Below are 19,906 nucleotides of genomic sequence, written 5' to 3'. Positions count from 1 at the left end.
GGGAGTGAAACCAGCAGAGGGCTGACTCGCAACCCAATTACTTAACTACTATGCTACAGCAGCTCTTCATACAATGTATGAAGAATTACTAAAAGTGTAAGAAAAGGAACCACTCAAGGGCAAAATGACTCAGTGGGTTGCTTCCTCCTCCTCAGCCAATTCATTTCCTGTTGTCTATTGTAATGTAAGAAAAGTCAAATAGAAAGTAAGACCCAGACATTCTATGTGCAGCAAAGAGCACCTTTATTTTATCAGGAAAAATATTTTGACTTTCAAGTCTCTGCAGTCAAGAGAGAAAGTGAGATACTCAAGAATGAAAGGATTCAGACTGTGCTTTGGTATCCTGGTATTCCTAGATCTTGCCATAGGCTGCTGCTCTTATGCCCTAAATGCTTTGCCAGATATTGGAAATAAAGAGTTCATTGAGGAATGTGTCAGAGTGCACAACAATTTTCGGTCCAATGTAGATCCACCTGCCAGCAACATGAAGCGGATGGTAAGGGAATCTTCACTTTCTGTTTGCTGCTACAAGAAAAGTATGATTGCATTTGCTTACGTTTCATGCAGGTTTATAACTGTTTAGGGATGGTTTTCTTTTTTAAAAAACCAAAAACCTCCAGCCATTAGTGGGATATCAGTACCTAAACTCTGGAAATTACAGTGGTATGGGAATAAGAGTATATAGCCCCATTGTGTGCTGTTTCTTAATGACACATTTGTAGCCATATCTGTACATACCAAGGCTTGCCTGAACAAGGGTTTGGAGTGGGCGGGGCGGGGGGAGAACTTTAGATACACTGATTCATACCCATGCTGAACTCTGTACAACTTGGAACCTTTTATCCTGGTGATGTTATGAGCATGAAAAACTCCCATGTGGATATTTGTTAATTCTGGTATAAATGAACTGAAATAAAAACAGGAACATAATACTTTTATTATGTTCCTAGCTTTTTAATGGCTTGTTTTTAATGGCAATGTTGTCATAGTTTTGTTTTACTGTTTTTACTTATGAGCTGCCTTGAGCAGGTGTAGTCTAGAGAGGTAAATTTTCTAAATAAATTAAATAAATATTAGGGCCAACTAACAATCACAAAACATTCAGCTTGCTTTTGAATTTTGTATAACTTCTTCTCAATCTTAAATGAGAGAAAGAAGTTAGAGTGTTGGACTACTTCCATGAAGATCTGGATTCAAATCCTTGTTTGTCATTATAGTGAAAAACCATCCTTTGCTAGGCCCAAGAAAGAAGAGAGGAGTTCTGTAGTCCTAATAGTGCAGAGGAAAACAGAAACATCACAGAGAAGGAACACAGAGGAGAAAACTCTTCTGTTTTAAGTTTACAATAATTTATTATTGTTTAGAAGTCACAGAGCCATTTCCACACGTCCTTAAAGGGACGGCCCACTTACCGAACGCTGCTGGCTTTCCCCCCTCACTCCATATGTCTCTGACTTCAAAACAGTAGCAGGCTGTTTGGCTTCTATTTTTTTGGCGTATTTTCTGAGAACACACTTTCCTGCGGTCCCCAAAAAGGTGCCGACAAAACAGAAGCCAAACAACTTGCTACTGCTTTGAAATCAGAGATGTGTAGAGTGAAAGGTCAGAATCTCACTCTCCAGTATTAATCTGCAAACCATGAAATTTACTAAATTAGCTTAGGCCAATAATTCTCCCTCTGCCTAACCTATTTCACAGGCTTGTTGTGATGTTAAAACTGAGGAGGGGAGTATCATGTACACCACTCTGACAGGATAAAAATGCACTAAACAAAAACAAACAAGAAAACAAAGGGCAGAGGGAAAGATGTTGCCAGTAAAGGCCATGATGGAAGCTCATCTGTATAGTCTTAACATGGTGATTTATGAAGCTATTAGAATACAGAGTGCCTAGTGGAAATAGGGTTGCCAGGTCCCCCAAGGTTACAGGTGTGGCAGTCACAGAGTACATACTTGTCCACAAGCACCTGTGACCAGCTAGGAGAAGTGATGGGTCACTGAAGGGGCTGATTCTTTAAAAATTGGCCATGGCACAATTCACCACTTCTGGGTCACACTGGGAATGATGTAAGCACCAGGTGCCTTCACACACATGTCTGCTGGCCTACCTCTCCCCTTTCTAGACACCTTCCGCACCTCTGGCCAGGTGAGCAGTGGAAGGGGTCAATGGTAAAGTCTAGTGGATCCCCCACCATAATTGGGGTGCTGGCAACCCTGGCTAGGGTTGCTAACTCTGGGTTGGGAAATACCTGGAGGTTTGGAGGTACAGCGTAGAGAGGAGAGGTTTGGGGAGGGGAGGAACCTCAGTGCCATACAGTCCACTCACCAAAACAGCCATTTTCTCTAGGGAAACTGATCTCTGTAGCCTGGAGATCAATTGTAACTCTGGGAGATCTCCATGTCCTACCTGGAAGTTGACACCCCAAATTTGTACTGATATACAGACCAACTTTTATCAAATGTGGTCAGTTAACTGAACATCAGAAAGTTCCTCATCACCTTTAAAGAACCAAACACAGGATAAATTAATTCCTTATGCAAGAAAATGTGCACAGGTTTGCTAGAATGGAGCTTAGGATGATGTCTCCGTAACCTGAATTCATCTCTCTGTGATCTTGTACAGGCCTGCTGCACAAGTGGATTGTACCTTGGAGCGTGGGTGTACGGGTTGAATGGCTGGGGAAAACCCCATTAATTCATAGAGTAGTAGCTGCTTGATGTTGGGAAATGCTTGCTTTGGGGAGCAGTTTTGCATGGCTCCACGCTTTTCTTAGGTTATGAGCCCACGAATATTGAACTGGGGCACAGAATAAAACTCTGAGATGCTTAACACTTTCCTCTTTTCTCCATGTCAGAGACAGGCAGAGCTACTCCAAAGCACAGTTTCCCAACTGCTTGAAATGTGGAAATGAGCTGGTAACTGCCTAGAGAACCTATACCAACATTGGCCTTTTAAATGTAAGGACCTATTAGACAGCTGAGGCCTATACAGATGCTCACAGGCGATCTGTCTTCCTCTGAGAAGCATTTACCAGCCATTATAGACAGAGAATGAAGTTAACTGGTTGCCCACATCCCCCAAGGAGCCCATTCATATTTGGTGGCAGATCTGAAGAGAAACTGATCAAGAAAATAATAAAGATACTAACCCTCTTTGTTCTGATATTGCCTTAAAATACCAAGTGTGGGTATATGTAAGTGGAGCGCGATATGTGAGACTGAGCGAGCCTCTACTGCTTACCTGGCATGCAAGTTTACAAGGTCCATGCTTTTTGAAGAGTGAATTTATAAGTCTTCGCACCTCTCTGATATCAAGTCACTTATTTTGAAAAAACCCTAGAAAATAAAATCTCATGATTATTCTGACTTATTTTTATAGAGTTGGGACTACGCTCTAGCAAAGACAGCTAATGCCTGGGCAAAGATGTGCCAATTCGAACACAATGCTGAGCTCAAAATTCCACGGAAGGTCCACCCCAACTTTACAGCTGTTGGTGAAAATATTTGGACTGGTTCACTTGGCCATTTTAATGTGACTTCAGCTCTCGTATCTTGGTACAATGAAATCAGATATTACAATTATGCCACCCAGAAGTGCAGTCATGTGTGTGGCCATTATACTCAGGTAAGCCATTGGTTTTGGCTTAACAGCTGGTGTTGAGATGCATCTAATACCCAGAAAAACCCTGGTTTGAATCTTGCCTTAACAAAGAAGTTGGAGTATTCTGAAGCACAATGGAAATGGTTCTTCTTCATTTGAATCTCAGCATTTTTTTCTACCGAAACATCAGGAGAATAACACTATAGATCGTTTTTAATCAAACTTATGCACTTTTATTTGTTGAATTATGTAATGTTTTAATTCTTCCACATTTTTAGTTATACTTAAATCTTTTTGTTGTAGTAGTTCCAACCTCATTAGTTATCCTTCTGCAGGGTTTTTTTACCCTCCTCTTTCTTGTCCTTAAATAAACATTGCCAACTGGTCATGATTTTGATCCATATTAACTTGTTAAAATAAGATATGGAAATACTTTAGCTCAATCTCATTTTGTGTGAAAGTTGAAGAGATCAGTGTTTGAGGAATAAGGTTGTTATGGTTATGTTAAGAGTAGCTGTAGACACATTTCTAGAGGTCCGATTACATAATACGTTAAACACTAGATGGGTTGTGGGAAATCCCAACTCAACTTGCATTTAACATGTAACCCAACACTTCCCTTTAAAATAGTTTGGTGGGGTGCAAACTGGCTCCTGAGTGTGTGTAGACACGGGAGCATCATCATTTCCTCCCTTCCACCCGCCATGCTTTCACTAGCAAAAAGCAGCTGTGGTGGAAGGCTTCTTTTCATACTGCTGGCTCCATGTGATTCCTAGAAAGCACAAACAACTTATTATATAGGGGTGGTCAGTATTTATGACCAACTTATTATATAGGGATGGTCAGTAGTTATGACTCACCAGCAGACTTCACATACTGTTCTCACACGAAGTAAGAACTGTTGTTTGAATTGATTGTGGGCTGTTTGATAGTTGCCAACCACTTTATAGCCTCCACCTGCTCTAGCAAACAATCCTCCTTAGAATGTCGTTTAGATAGATTTTTAAACTCATTATCAGACACAGCTTGATGGATTCTTGGAGAAAAATGGCCCAAGAGCTACTTGCTATTTTTTAAATAGACAAGCACACGTTGGTTCACAGTAATGGATGGTACAGAGGTGTTAGTTTCTAGCACACGACTGGTTCTCAGAGGCAAAGTTGCCAATCAACCATCAGAGTTAGCAGGTGTGCACCTATAATTCAATTCATAGTCATTCTTGAACATACAATCTCAAAGTACAGGATATTAATGCCAGTGGAAGGACAACATGTCTGATAAAACAGAAAGCAACTATGAACTCTGGTAGAATGAATACAATCAACTATAGGTAATCACACAGAGAGACTAAAGCTACATAGATGCATCCACTGTTGCTGATTCTGCCTGCCTTAGAAAATCTTTAATTAACCTCTTATGAATACTAACATTAGTTCTGTATACAATAGGGTAACGTCCAAGTTTATTCTTTATATAAAGGTAATTCCTACAATCTCTAATCTAGACCTTTAAAATATAGCACAAGCTCTAAGCCTTAGTCGAAATCAAATGTATTGTTATAGAATGTGCCAATTTCATTACAGATGGTTTGGGCTACAAGCTACAAAATTGGTTGCGCTGTTCACTTTTGCCAAAAAGTACATGGCTTTTCTCTACCCAATGCTGCACACTTCATTTGTAACTATGGACCCAGGTAAGATTTTTTATTTTAAAATTTTATCTTTAGTAATTGATCATGCATGCTACCTTTAGAGAAAGTGGCAAAAATAAATTTATGTTCAAGACCCGTTTGCCAGAAACACAGACACTGAACAAACACATAATTCAATGCTTGACAGAAATGCACTGACAATGACATATGCTTTATTCTGACAGTACAATCCTAAATTCAATGGATTTAGAAGGGTGTAATTCTGTTTAAGACTGCAAGCTATCCCCATCCTCTAAATACAAACAGCAATCACATTTCATCCTTCACTGATCTTTTCCTTTAGTATAGTACCAAAGCTCAGTGGCCTTTTAACTGAGTAAACAGCCATGAGATTGGAGCTATCATTCAGTGCAATTAGTTAAGAGAGTTAGGAATTAAAGGTGGCGAATATGTTTGTGTTCTAGTCCTCTCTCTGTATAAGAACCCAAATCACTGGTGTCGTTGTGAAGTTTGACAGGGTTGCAGTACCTTATAACTCTTCCCTATGTAATGTTTCACTGCATATTAAGAAGCATCTAGACCACAGAATCATGGTTAAAGTCATTTGAATAAAATCTAAACAGGAACATCTAATTCACCCTCTGGGCCCTCCCTTTTTCTACTGACAAAGCTGTAATTTTTGCACAGTGGGAATTATCCAACCAGGCCATATATGAGTGGAGCAGTGTGCAGCAAGTGTCTCGGGGAACCATGTACAGAAAAGCTCTGTGGTAAGTTTAAAAAAGACTGGTCTTGCAACAGCCAGAAGCACCCTGCTGTCTTAGTCTCAAATACAGCAATGAATTGAAAATAAAATGCCATACTTCAGTTTGCATTTACACACAGTTAACACTAGCATAACCCCCACAAGCTTGATTGGGATTTCAGGGAAGGAACAGAGGAAATTGTAGGGGAAGGGTAAATGCAATGCCCCCTGCATGTCTTTGTGGGTCCCCCACTTGTTTAGATACAAATTTCCTTTAAAAGTCCTGGATAGCCACGTTTGTCTCACTTCCATAGCTGAGATAAGGAAGATATTATTGAAGTGATTTGGCTTTAAACCTGCAAACCATATGCTTATTTTATTTATAGGTAAACTCGAGGAAGAAGCAGTTTGCGACCAATACTGTATCAGCATTCTAGTACTGAGACCATCTCTAGCAGTACTGACTTTGGGAGTAGTCTTCATTGTTCAGAGGCATTATCCCACAATGAATATATCTGAGTGAGCTGGCACCATGGCTGAAAAAGTAACTTCACTATGGAATAAAAATCTCATATAGAGGCAAGGGAATAGGTATATCCAGTTAGGAGATTTGGCTATAACTGATTAATAAAAGAACAACTTGGAAACATTCCCAAGGAACCTAGGTGATATGACTTACCATTCAACAGCTACAGAGATATTTGGGAACCTTTTAAATCCAAAAAAACATGAAATGTCATATTTAATTCAAGCACGTGCTGGAGCGTCAACTCTGCAATTTCACACCCTTTTAAAATAAATAGGACCTGTGTGCTTAACACCAGATAATTTTGTGCTGATTGAAACCAGCATTTGGAGACTGGTTCTCTTGTATGTGACTTTCAATCAAGACCAATACAAAATATCAAGATACCAATAGATATATATCAAAATAATTTACTAGGATAGTAGAAGTTACATAGTTTAGCATCCTAAAAATATATACATACCAATTTATTTTTGTACTTTGAGGAAAAAAGATTTAACATTTCCCTAGATAAAACTATCCTTTTTGCAGTTTCACAGAAATGCTGCTTGCAAGAGTCGAAATGACAACATCACAAATAGTACTGAGTTTATCTAGACAATATTCACAAACTGAATAAAACCCTTGTATTGACAGCATCAGGCAAGCAGAGGTCTTCATCCAAAAGCTTGTCTTGGAACATATTCTCATGGATATTGTGAATCTGCAAATGTTTGCTTCCCCATAATCTCCAGTATGCAACAGAAGATGCTGTCAGTCACTTCCTGTAATCCTTCAATTGCCAGATCTTCCCAGTAAGAGAAGGGGACACTCTGATGCTTTCCTGTGTTCACGGACAGTATGAAGTTGGCAAGGAAAGACAGTCAAATCTAGACCATGGATTCTTCTCATCTTAGAAAAGGCTACACTCTAGCACTTTAAAAATCATTTCTTTTTCTTTTCATCTGCTGCAATCTTTAACTTAACTTCTTCAACAGGAAGTGCTCCCAACTTCTTCTTCTTTGCCTTTTTCACCTTTTCCTTAATAGCTTCAACATCAATTTTAGTTTCGGCAGAAGCTACATAAAGGGAGGGAAAATCACAGGTTGAATTTCTAGGACACAAGAGATGCAAATGTTACGCTTGGCCAACTAGCTTAAACAAGATGGCAGGCATACTAGTAATCAGCTTGATGTTACTTTTCAACATATGGCTGGTGCCTGTGTGTACAATATTATCATGCCATCCTCTCAGGCTCGATGCACTCATGTTACAAGCATACTTGGCATGGCATTTGAAACAGCTCTGTGCTGGTCAAAATTAAAAATTCAATTTGATAAATTCTAAGCAGCACAGCCTTTTCGTATTTTGTCTACTTTTATTATCTTCTACAATACATATGCACTTGAACAGAGTTTATTAGTAGGCTAGCAAAGGACACCTGCTGGAAGAAGAACACCCTCACATGGAGTCACTCAAACTGCTTTACATATGTACTGTCTACACCAAGAGATGTAACACTTCACAGCACAGAATCCGTTAGTGTCAATATGCTGCTGCAGTATTTATCAGTTTTAGGATATCAGATAAAGTGATAGTTAGAATGTTAGATCAGGAAGGGAAGATCCAGACTCAAATCCCCTTTCTGGCATAAAGCTCACTGTGCAATCATGGACCAGTCACACTCTCAGACTCACTCACTTTTCAGTGTTGCTGTGAAGATAAAATGAGGGGAGAAATATCAGGAATGCCACCCTGAGGTGCTTGGATAGAGGGCTGGATAAAAATCCAACTTAGTGAAATTGTCTGAATTCCTGTTCTTGCATCTTTTGTGTGAGGCAGGATTTACTTTTAAGTTATCAGATTTCTTGCCCACCCTCCCCGCAAGCAGGCTCAGGGCAGGTTACAACAGTATATAATGGTACAATAAATCAGAACAACAATACACAATAAAAGATAAAATACACCATTTCATAATTTCAATACAAAAGTTAAAGCCGCAATCTAAGACACAGCATGTAATATACTACTAGAAAGCTCTTATGTAATTTACAAACGTTTCAATCAAGGAAACTGAACATCTCAGTATTTCAAAGATTTTTTAAAAAGAGTAATCCATTTCTTTGGGATTAGAACAAAACAGGGTTTTTGTTTTGTAAGATTCAAGTCCAGTAGCACCTTAAAGACTAACAAGATTTTCAGTATACTCTCAAAAGCTTATGCCCTGAAAATCTTGTTGGTCTTTAAGATGCAACTGGACTCTAATATTGATGTTCTACTGCAGACCAATATGGTTATTCACCTGGAACTATTTGTTTTGTCATTCTGAACTTCTTCTTGAATGACATAATAACTCATTATGAGATACATAAATCACTCCTTTCACTTTTCTCTGCTCTGTCTTTTCCAAAAATTATTGGAAAGCCAGTAAGTGTAGTGGTAGGAGTGTCTGACTAGTATCTGAGAGACCTGCGTTCAAAGCCCCATACTGCTATGAAACTCACTAAGTGACCCTGGGCCAGTCATACTATCACATGGGGTCACCCAGTCACACAAAGTTGTTGTGAGGATGAAACAAGGGAAGGGAGAGTCTTGAATGTTGTCTTTAGCCCCCTGAAAGAAGGATGAGATAAGAAATGCAATAACCAATATTCACAAACACTCAAGGCAAGAACCCAAAGCGTTTATTCAGTCCAGCAATAGCAAGCCGAAATGCTTTCCCTCCACTAGCACCTCTGTCTAGCAGTTTTTTCCTTGAAGAAAAAACTATCAAGGAAACCAATTACCAAAGGTTGGAAAACTTAATGGAAATCAATCTTACCCTTCTTGGGATTTACGGTGGACTTTTCCTTAGGTGGAATAAAAGCTTTGTTTCTTTCTTCTTGTCTCCTACTAATCGCTTCTGCTTGTTTTGCCTAAGTTTAAAAAAAGAACTCAGCATTTTGTATAGCAAGCACAAAAAATAGCAGATACAAATTTTAAAGTTACTTTGAGAGAAATCAGAGGGAACTTACTTTTATCTCCTCTACTCTCTTACGCTTCTTCTGACTTTCTTTCAAAAAATATTCACCACTTGCCAGCTCTTTATCAATCTGCAAAAGATGTGATTAAATATTTTGTGCTGAGAAACAGTAAGATTTTTCACAAAAACAACTAGAAGGCAAACACTAGACTTCAAAGGTTATTAAATACTACTGGCCAGAACCAATTCAACACAAAGCAATCAACAGAGTGAATTAAATAAACCATTTGTATTCAACTCCTGCTTGGGAAATTTCACTTTTAACAAATATAAAAAAGTATACATTGTGTGAAGAAGTATTTTAAAAACTTGACACCTAATTTTTAAAGTCGAAAATATTAACAATATGTGGAATGAGCTGTCCAGTCATTTACACATGCCTGGAATTAGCTTTTCCTTCCTCAAGAACAATATGGTTCATAAGTGCCAGTGATACAGAAGTATAAGCTAGCCAAGAAATATCAGAAAGAGATCATTAGTAGTGCTATTAATGAACTAGAAAGAGGATAAATAGCCCAGATATATCTCAAATTATACTCATTTTTATAATAATGAATATGAGATGATTTGGTGTAGTGGTTAAGAGCGCGGGACTCTAATCTGGAGAGCCGGGTTTGATTCCCCACTCCTCCACTTGAAGTCAGCTGAGTGACCTTGGGCTAGTCATGGCTCTCTGGGGCTCTCTCAGCCCCACCCACCTCACAGGGTGTTTTGTTGTGGGGATAATAACGACATACTTTGTAAACCGCTCTGAGTGGGCATTAAGTGGTCCTGAAGGGCAGTATATAAATCGAATGTTGTTGTTGTTGTTGTTGCTATTATTATTTTTATTATTATTATTATTTTGGCTGTACCCAATCTACATCTTAGAAAATGTTACAGCGTTAGAAATTGTGGGGTATATGCAACATCAGGATCTACAAGATACACTGGGAAACAACAGACTCCCAGTATTCCAGTATTTTTCATATGGCATTCTAATTAAAACATGGACACATTAGTTAAACATCACAACATGCTAATGGCACCATGATTTTAATTTTCACATACAATTAGGAAGACAGTAATCTTTTTGGTCATGATGAAGTCTTCCTTTAAATAAATATACTGACTTTTAAAAAATCTGGATTCTTCAAGGTATTCACTTTACACACCTCCCTATTGGACTATGACTTATTTCAAACCTCCTTTAGCCTGTGCAATACTAAGATATTTTAACACACCTGACTCTCTGGTTGTGGAGGTGGGAAGGGAGTATATTCCTTCTTGACAGTCTTCTTCTTTGGTTCCTTCCGCTTGTTCAAATTCTTGTGTTTGAATTTAGGCAAAAAACGGTCCCAGTTCTGCTTTCTTAATTCAGGATCTTTTAGCAACTCCCTCTTAATCATCAGGGTCTTCAGCCCAGTGAAAATACCAAACAATTGGTCAGAACACAACATCTCCTTGAGCCACCCTATTGCCTCATCTACTCAAGACATGGGGAAATTAGAGGTCTTTGGGGAATACTTATAAAATAACTTCATTACAGCAGGTAATATCAGATGTTATCACAACATTGTAAAGTGATTTAACAACAAATTATTAAGCATAACGATGCTTTGATCGCTTTTTGATACAACTAGCAATGTGTCAAGAATCAAAGTGGGGAAAACTAATTTTTTCTGTTATTTGAGTTCTGTTTCCAAATGAATCTTCTTTCAAAATACATCATTATAAGAAAATGGGTAGAAAGAGTAAACAGTGGCTCAAATGATGAAATTATGTTAAAATTAAACAGATGCCAAATAAAGTCTTAAGAAAAATTATAGCATAAAAAGAAACTGGACTCACCTTGATGTTATATATAGGGTGAATATTCTTCATTGTATCCAGAACTACTTTCCTAACCTAAAATTAACACAAGACAATTACGCTGCAAATTTACTCCTGATAACAGTTGAATGGCAATTTCTAAGCCTCATTTTAAAGCCTCCTGAACAAGATGGTGTTCCAAAATAATCAACAAGAATCAACCATTATTTTGGAACAAGCAAGACCTGATCCCATAGTTGATATAACAAGTTGCTTATGCATAAGTATCTATGCCAAAGCCAATTGACTGGCACTCTCTTCCTAAATGGCACCACGGGATGGCACCAATCAAACACAGTGTTCGGAGGTACCAAGCCCAGCATCCTCTCTCCAAGGAAGGCAGCTGCTTTGGAAAAGGCGCTTACTACATAGACAAAGATGCTGCTATCTCCTGGGTTTTTCTGACGCGCCTCATATTCCAGTGAAGCAGAGGAAAACCAGGACTGGCTTTCAGGAAGAAACAAATGACCACCATGCAACCCACTGGTGGGCATCATGGCCACCATGAGCATCTTAGTGGGGATTACTGGCTCAGGTAATAGTCCAATATCTAGTATTTTGTTTTGGATGCAAGAGTTAAGGGAATGGGGTAAGGGTATGTTATTACTGGTGGATGTGAATAGGACTGCATGTAATGTTCCCTAGCTTGCCATGGGTTATTTGTGTCAGGTCTTGGATGGTACAGCGGCACTACCAGAGTATGCACTGCAGCAGAATTCATCACATTTGTCACAATGCACTTTTACTTTGTCTTACACAGCAAACCAAAGAAGCTGAACAATAAGATGAAATTCTTTGATGTTAATAGGATGTGACAACTGAAAAAAAACCCTCACTAAAAAAGGGTTAATAGTTCTTTCTGACAGATGACACTTGAATGCTTAAGAAAAATAAACAGAAAAAGGGCAAACTGGTATTACAACTTGGCTGAATTTCTTAAAAGGCTGTCTTTTCTGGAAAAGATATCTTACCTCTTTTAAGCCATGAAAAGGTCCAAGAGCTGATACAGTGTTCCCCTGAACCATGATGTAACAGTCTGTTAAGAGTTCTAGAGCCTACATCAGAACAAGATATAGTAGATATTTCAGCTAATTCTTATATACTGCGGACGTGAGGATTACTAGTTATTAGATGCCCACCTTGAGAGTAGATCCATTGGGACCAATAAGCCTTTGTCTTCTCTTAACAAATCGATCTCTGTTTCTCACAAGGCTACCGATTTTAATGATGTCACATGCAATGTCATCTTCAAGAATACGTATAGCCTGAGTGGAAAAACCAGACAGAGTCAAGTTAAGCAGCTGGAAGTACAGGCAGGAATATTACTGAAATCATTTTCTTAGCAATCCTGGCCAGGTGAATGGGGGTGGGTGGGCATTGCCACCTCCACTGTACCTGATCCTGGCTGGGTGAAGGGAGTGGGCATTGTCACCTTCTCCTCTCCTGATCCCAGCCGGGTAAAGGTAGGGTAGGCATTTCTACCTGCTCCACTCCTGATCCCTGCCGGGTGAAGTTGGGGGTGGGGATTGCCTCCTGCTCTGTGCCTGATCCAAGCTGGGCGAAGTGGGATGGGCACTGCCTCATGCTCTGCTCCTGATCCCAGCTGGGTGAAGGGGGCAGGCATTGTCATCTGCTACTCGCCTGAACCTGGCCGGGTGAAGGGGGGGTGGACATTGCCACCTGCTCTGTTCCTGATCTCGGCCAGGTGAAGGGGGTGGGCACTGCAACCTGCTCCACTCCTGATACCAGCTGGGTAAAGGCAGGGGCGGGCATTGCCACCTGCTCTGTGCCTGATCCCAGCTAGGTGAGGGTGGGGGGTGGGCATTGCCATGTGCTCCACTCCTGATCCCAGCTGGGTGAAGGCAGAGAGTGGACATTGCCACCTACTCCGCTCCTGATTCCGGCCTGGGCTTCTTGCTGCAATATGCTCTCTGGAGGTCTGGCTGCCTCATCTGGGCTTGCCTCCACAGCAACGCCCTCTGGTGGTGCACCAGGATAGGAAGTGAGTTACCTTGAATACGCTTAGCCTTTTATATAGTAGGATTGCCTTAAGTGTACAGATAAGACTTCAAACAAGATGAAAAAACCCACAGGGTACAGCATAGCATAAACACTGAGTTGCCTCTACACAAACCTGCTCAAATGGAACACTTCTTGCTAAAAGCTTTATTAAGTCTCTGGCTCTGATGATGATATATGGGTCAAAGGTCTTCTTTGTTGTGTTGACAGTCATGCTTCCTTCAATTAAGTCTAAATCTGCATTTATATGCTGCAACAAAAAAGCTATTAGCGGTTTACACAGAAACTAGAACAGCTTCTAAACAGCTACAAAACATCATGCACTGGACATTTTTTTACCACCAGAATATACCCTGAACACTGAAGCAACAAAAGTGCCATAACATTTGTGACAATGACTTAAGAAGTTGAAATAACTTTAACATGAACAGGATCCTTGCCAAATACTCGTTCTGCCTGCAACAATGTCACTAACTTTATATGGACATTACATTTGTTTGAATGTGCAGGGTCATGTTTTCGCTGAACAACACAGGCTGATCAAGCTCAAAAAATTACCTCAGTAGTGAAGGAAACACTATAAACATGAAAACAATGATATTTAAGTAATGCATTATTATAAACCTGTCTGTCGGTTTCCATTTTCAGAAGCTGAAATGTATTTTCTTCCCAACTGTACACCAACTACATTTTATCCTTCCCTCATCAATCTAGAAATTTTAACCTTATACTTTGTGACCCTCCAGAAGATATTCTTACATGTTCACTCAACGTTTTCTGCACCAATGGCCAGCATTCTTTTAAGTAAGCTTCTCTGTATTTTGGGAAGAGCGTGGCAAAGCTACTTTCCTCCAGAAGACCTCTAGGATTATCTTCTCTTGTGAAGGGTGGCTCTTTCCATCCATCGGGAACAGTGAGAAGTTCAGATTCATCTACTGTTATGAACACACAACTTTTAAGAATATGACAACTGTATACTCTACTTTTAAAGGGGGGAGGGGGTGGAGAGTAGGAAAGACAGAAAAGTACCACCACTACTGTTATCGAGATCCAGTGTGGAAAATGGTCTGCACACATCAACACAAGTGCAGTGCGAGATATCATGCTGGATCATCATCAGATTTAACATCCTTGTTTGACAGAGATAAAGTTAAAGCATCCTTTCACATAAACAGATCTCCCCAAACTGCTGCTGTCATCTACCCTTCTTTCTTCTTCATCTTCCACCTTTCTTTATCACAGTTAGCTGTGTTAGTCTGTAGTAGCAAAATAGTAAAGAGTCCAGTAGCACCTTTAAGACTAACTAACTTTACTGTAGCATAAGCTTTGGAGAACAACAACTCTCTTTATCAGATGCATCTGATGAAGAGAGCTGTGATTCTCCAAAGCTTATGACGCAGTAAAGTTGGTTAGTCTTAAAGGTGCTACTGGACTCACATTTAAAGATCTCCACCTGCAAGTTATCAAACAAGTCAAGTGCATATTCAAACATAGGATTTACATAGATGGCTTCACAGCATCATTAATTTTTTGCTCAAGAAACTGAATGCATATTTTAAAGGTAATCTTTTCCAGAGTGTTATCATCACACGAGAATGCCAATTGCTAGCCAAGGTAAGAAGCTGGCCAATGATTTCCCCAGCTCCCTCCCCAACACTACATTCACTCAACAACTCTCCACTTCTAAAAACTTGTAACCCACTGTTTAAAGGGCTCCCAAAAAGACAAATAAGTGGGGACTAGATCAAATCAAGCCTGAATTCTCCCTAGAAGCTAAAATAACAAAACTGAGGCTATCATACTTTGGTCACATTATGAGAAGACAAGTTTCTCTGGAAAAGTCAATAATGCTAGGAAAAGTGGAAGGCAGCAGAAAAAGAGGAAGATGTAAAATGAGATGGCTTCTCAATAAAAGAAGGGACATCCTCAAGTTTGCAAGATCTGAGCAAGTCTGTTAATGATAGGATGTTTTGGAGGTCTTTCATTCATAGGGTCACCACAAGTCGGAGGCAACTTGATAGCACATAACACACACAAACACAAATACTGAAAAAATAAAACAAACCCAAAATATAAAAGACAGACGCCTAAATATAGAATACAAAATAAATATAAAGTATGGCATTATACCCTTGTAAGCCCCCTCCACTCTCCAAATTCCACCTTCCCCAGTCTTCGCCCCCACGTATCCGCGCATTTCCGAACCCGGAGCTGGCAATCTTACCCTTGGGACTATAGCAAGGATAAAAATGGGAAGGCGGAACCACGCGTGCAACCCTGAACTCCTAAGAGGAATGGAAGAATAACGAGCCATACAGGCAGGCGGACACTAATAAAGCATTGCGGGGCTGCCCGTGGAAAGATCGCAGGCCAGAAACACGCGTTACCTTTCCTCGCTTTCTTGTTTTGGGGGCTCTTGGGTCCCTTGCCGGGCGCAGCTTCCTCAGGGGCCGCCATGCCGCTCGTCCCTCCCCCCGCCGTAAAGCCTCCCCTCCAAGCGATGCCCCGGAAACGCGGGTGCTACGCTGCGGCGCGCAAAGCGCTCTGGGAAATGAGGTTTTCCGTTTACTTTAAACATTTGTTGTGCGTGTCAACGGGCTAGAGATGGGAAGAAGTTCGACGCGAAGCACGGACTTCCGGTTGAAACGGAAAGCTGCTGTAGGTCTTTAGTCTCTGAAAACTGGGTCAGATTAGATCGGAAGCCTTGATCAGGATTTTTCTGTCTCTCTCTGGCTCGTGTATTTCCCCCATAGGAAAGAAACTCCTTGGCACGTGGCTCTCTATGTATTGGTGCTGTGGTCGCAGCCTCATGTTGGTCTGATGTGGGCAAGAAACGTTCTTGACTTAAGTTGCCAAGTCGTTTTAGGCGAGTGTTTTTAATTTAAAGTAGGACCTAGTGGCCAATTTTATAAATGGAGATGTTTGGCTCTTTCCGGCTCAGTGGAATTCAGTCCTCCTCCTTAACAGTTTTGTCACGAACGTGCGTTTTATTTACATTTTCGTAGTGACTAAAAAGATTTTTGCCTAATTCAGAATCGTGTATACTCTACAGTAAATTCAGTCCAGTAACGTGTGTTGTTCTACCTTTTAAAAATCTCGCCTGATGACAATAAAATATACACCTCGCAGATCCTTTGCATATTTATTGAGAAGTCAGCGCTAAGACTGCGGTTTTAAGCACGTATTTCAAAATAGTAAACTGCTACCATATCTAAGAAAACATTAATTAAAGCCCATCTTGATCAGCATATGTCTCCTGGATTATTCCAGTCTAAATCCATAGGGTTTGTAAAGTTTGACCATTACCAGTTACACAGTGCATGTATAAAGAATTGCAAAGCCTAGGTAGAAAACCAGCTGTAGAAAAAAAGGAAATGGACCTGTTGCAGATCCATCTAATGTATTTTCATGGTTTGCCATCTGTGATTCATATTGATTTGGAAATCATATGCACACATTTCTTTACTGCTAGTTGATTTTGGTTTTTCAAATCATATTTCACATTAGGGATCCCATGGGGATTCTCTGCTTCCACCCTCCATCACCACTCATCTGGCCAGCAGGGAGGAAAGGTGGGGGAACAGGCCTGGGAGTGCTCGCAGAGTGAGGCAACAACATCACTCCTAGGAGTGATTTAATTGCACAGCCCCAGGAGGTCTCCTGCACCTTGTGTGATGACATCACTTCCCTGAGGTGATGTCATCATGCCTCCCTGGACAAGGTGAGTGCCATATCCCCCCTCCCACCAGGAGGTAAGGGGACCTGGCAACCCTATTTCACATCAAGCTATACATTTGTCAGCAAATTTAAAATAATCTAGTGATATCTTTCCAAGCCTAGGGGAAAAATTCACTGGAACATTAAATGCTCTAAAGTAATTTTCATCTTGTGAAAACAATATCCCAAATACCTTCCACTCATAATGTTTATCCAAGCCTTACTCCTCAGGTGAGAGTAAAGTAGGACAACCCAGTATACCAGACTTAGTCCACTACAGGAAAGATAAACTGCTGGTGTAATAGTTACTTATTTGTTTTGCATTCCACTTTTCTCCCTAACGGGGAGAGTGGCTTACATCATTGTACTCCATTTTATCCTGCAAGGTAGGTTAGGCTGAGACTGACTTAAGGCCACCCAGCAAGCTTCTATGTCAGAGTGTGGATTTGAAACTGGGTCTCCCAGATCATAGTCCCACCACTATAAAACACTGTACCAAAAGTCTTGTCCTTTTGTTTGCTGGTCAAGGGGTGAAAAAATACTTTTGCATATTGCATGTTCAGAGGTCATAATTCTACTTCGAAAATTTCATGATCAAAGTGTAAGATCCTGCTGCAATGAGCTCTGCTTCTGAAGTTTCCCTGAATTGTGAGAAGCTATTTTTGGGGAAAGGGTGCAATAGACTCAGTGGTCGATTTCTATCAGGGCTTCATTGTCAGTTGCCCAACTATATGCACAGAGCTGACCGTATAGTAGAGTTTTACTTATTCACTTAAAAGATTATAAATAGCCACAAAGTGCTAATTTAAAATGGTTTAAAAGATATGATTGTACAATAAAATAATGACAACAGCTTAAGATCTCAAAACAGAAGCTTAACAAAAACCTCTGTAAAATCCAGAATGTAATAATCAATTAGCAAATCAAAATGAAATAAATTTAAAAAATTAACAAGATTGGGGCAAAAGACATAAAGCAATTGCCCTGAAATCTGGACAAAAAAGTTTTTACCTGGTGCTAGGTAAGCTGCCAGAGGGAGGGATTTTCCCACAAGTTGCCACAACTGAGAAGGTCCTGCATCTAAGGACCTCCCTTGCAGATTAACTGGTTCAGGAAGGAGTAAGCAATCCTTCAAACACCCTTTTCTTAGAGCATATATGAGCCGTTTTCACAAGTACCTGTAAACATCCAGGTAGATGCAAAAGCATCTTCCTAGCACGATTTCTTGGGAAGATTCCCTTTAATGGTGCGATGACATCAGAAATGGTGCCATTAAACAGGAACATGACAGGAAATCGCTCTAGGAAGATGCTTCATGCCATGAGTTTCGCACGATCTTCCGGAGGCTTTGGGCGTGTGAAAATGCCCATGATTTTAAAGTTACTAACAACTAGAATTAAATCTGGAATAACTTGCGTTCAGTCTGGAAATGACATGAAGCCACTATTGCTCTTTCAAAGCCACAAAGTGTGGCTTTTCCCTCTATTTTTATCTAATCATAGTGTCATGTTATTACATTTAAGAGTGAGGTCATTTAGACTAAGCACCTGGTACAAGAGTTTCAGGCAGGGCCGGATCGAGGGGGGCGGGGGGGTAGTCTGCCCCCGGCGCAGCCAAAGAGGGAGCGCTGGGCGCAGCTGCCAGCTGCTGGGAGCGCGCCGGCGGCAGTGCCAGCGGCTGAGAGGCTGCCCATGCCATTCGCCTGCCCAGCAGGACAGGGAGCATGCGGCAAGCTGGCCGCCCCCTCAGCTGGGCAGGTGAATGGCACAGAGAGCTGGGAGGCTGCCTGCGCCACTCGCCTGTCTCGCTGAGGGGGCGGCCGCGCGCTCCCTGTCCTGCTGGGCAAGTGAGTGGTACGGAGGGCTGGGAGGCCACCCACACCATTCACCTGCCCTGCAGGACAAGGAGCGCACAGCAAGCCGGCTGCCCCCTCAGCCGGGCAGGTGAATGGCACGGAGAGCAGGGAGGCCTGTCCCACTGGCAGCACACTGCCATGCGTGATGATGTCACAAAGTGACATCGTCATGGAGTGCTGGGAGCGCGTGCACGCTGCTCGCGTGCACAGGGGCAGCCAGAATTGGGTTGTCCTGAGTGCTGGGAACCCAAGATCCGACCCTGGTTTCAGGAAACACTCTTCATCTTGGACTCTTGCCAGATGTACTGTTTATCAGTTAGCCCTGAATACAGTGTATCTCTCTAAAGACAGGGCAAAACAAGTGCCAGGTATAACTATGTATGTAATTTAGGGCCAAGCTACACATGACGAATGACACTTGAACAGCAAGTGTATTTCTCCCTGTTCACTTGCCCTCCACTAAATCCACTTGCCGTTCAAGTGTCATTCGTCATGTGTAGCTTGGCCCTTAGTTTCTATATAAATCTCAGAGAACCCCTACACAGCAGAATCTCAGCTTGAGCTGAACTGCAGACAGTGCCGTGCAACCAGACAGAACCAGGGGTCCGCCCATTCTTCTCTTTTTTTATATACAATAATTTTATTATTGAACAATATAAAATACAAGAAAAGCATATATTGCAAATTACCAAAAAATAATATAAACAGATAAAAGAAAAAAAGATATACAGCTAAGAAAAAAGAAAATATATTATTTCACAATCCTAATTCTATAGCTCTCAAACTTCAACCAATACTTCAGATCTTCTAAACAAAAATTTCAATTAAAGTCTCATGATTGTTCCATTTACATTAAGTTATACAGGTTCTGCTGTATTCTTATAAACTTCTTCCACAGCTTATCACCCATTGTTGTCTCCGGGGTTCCCGACAGCAGTATA

General features: G+C 40.8%; 2 protein-coding genes across 4 annotated transcripts; one reads left to right on the top strand and one right to left on the bottom strand.

The window, feature by feature from the left end:
- The first annotated feature begins 236 nt into the window (after nucleotides 1-236).
- Nucleotides 237-6,848, top strand: LOC129336056 (glioma pathogenesis-related protein 1-like). Its single transcript, XM_054989027.1, has 5 exons — nucleotides 237-496; nucleotides 3,379-3,624; nucleotides 5,184-5,293; nucleotides 5,939-6,021; nucleotides 6,383-6,848. The coding sequence occupies exons 1-5, from the start codon at nucleotides 314-316 to the stop codon at nucleotides 6,517-6,519; spliced, it is 759 nt and encodes a 252-aa protein (XP_054845002.1). The 5' UTR covers nucleotides 237-313; the 3' UTR covers nucleotides 6,520-6,848.
- A 68-nt stretch (nucleotides 6,849-6,916) lies between these two features.
- Nucleotides 6,917-15,865, bottom strand: KRR1 (KRR1 small subunit processome component homolog). 3 transcript variants are annotated; one of them, XM_054989024.1, is made up of 10 exons: nucleotides 15,781-15,865; nucleotides 14,153-14,328; nucleotides 13,509-13,643; nucleotides 12,514-12,639; nucleotides 12,346-12,429; nucleotides 11,354-11,410; nucleotides 10,747-10,917; nucleotides 9,516-9,593; nucleotides 9,323-9,416; nucleotides 6,917-7,580 (listed from the first exon to the last, which is right to left on the bottom strand). In XM_054989024.1, exons 1-10 carry the CDS (start codon nucleotides 15,848-15,850, stop codon nucleotides 7,447-7,449), a joined length of 1,125 nt encoding a protein of 374 aa, XP_054844999.1. In that variant the 5' UTR covers nucleotides 15,851-15,865; the 3' UTR covers nucleotides 6,917-7,446. The 3 variants fall into 3 exon arrangements, with proteins under 3 accessions (XP_054844999.1, XP_054845000.1, XP_054845001.1); XM_054989025.1 differs by having other exon boundaries at nucleotides 14,153-14,325; XM_054989026.1 differs by lacking the exon at nucleotides 12,346-12,429.
- Nucleotides 15,866-19,906: the final 4,041 nt, after the last annotated feature.

The sequence above is a fragment of the Eublepharis macularius genome, chromosome 9, assembly GCF_028583425.1.
Source record: "Eublepharis macularius isolate TG4126 chromosome 9, MPM_Emac_v1.0, whole genome shotgun sequence".
Classification (NCBI taxonomy): Eukaryota; Metazoa; Chordata; class Lepidosauria; order Squamata; family Eublepharidae; genus Eublepharis; species Eublepharis macularius.
Note: the sequence above shows the minus strand (reverse complement) of the source record. Positions and strands in the feature narration are given on the sequence as shown.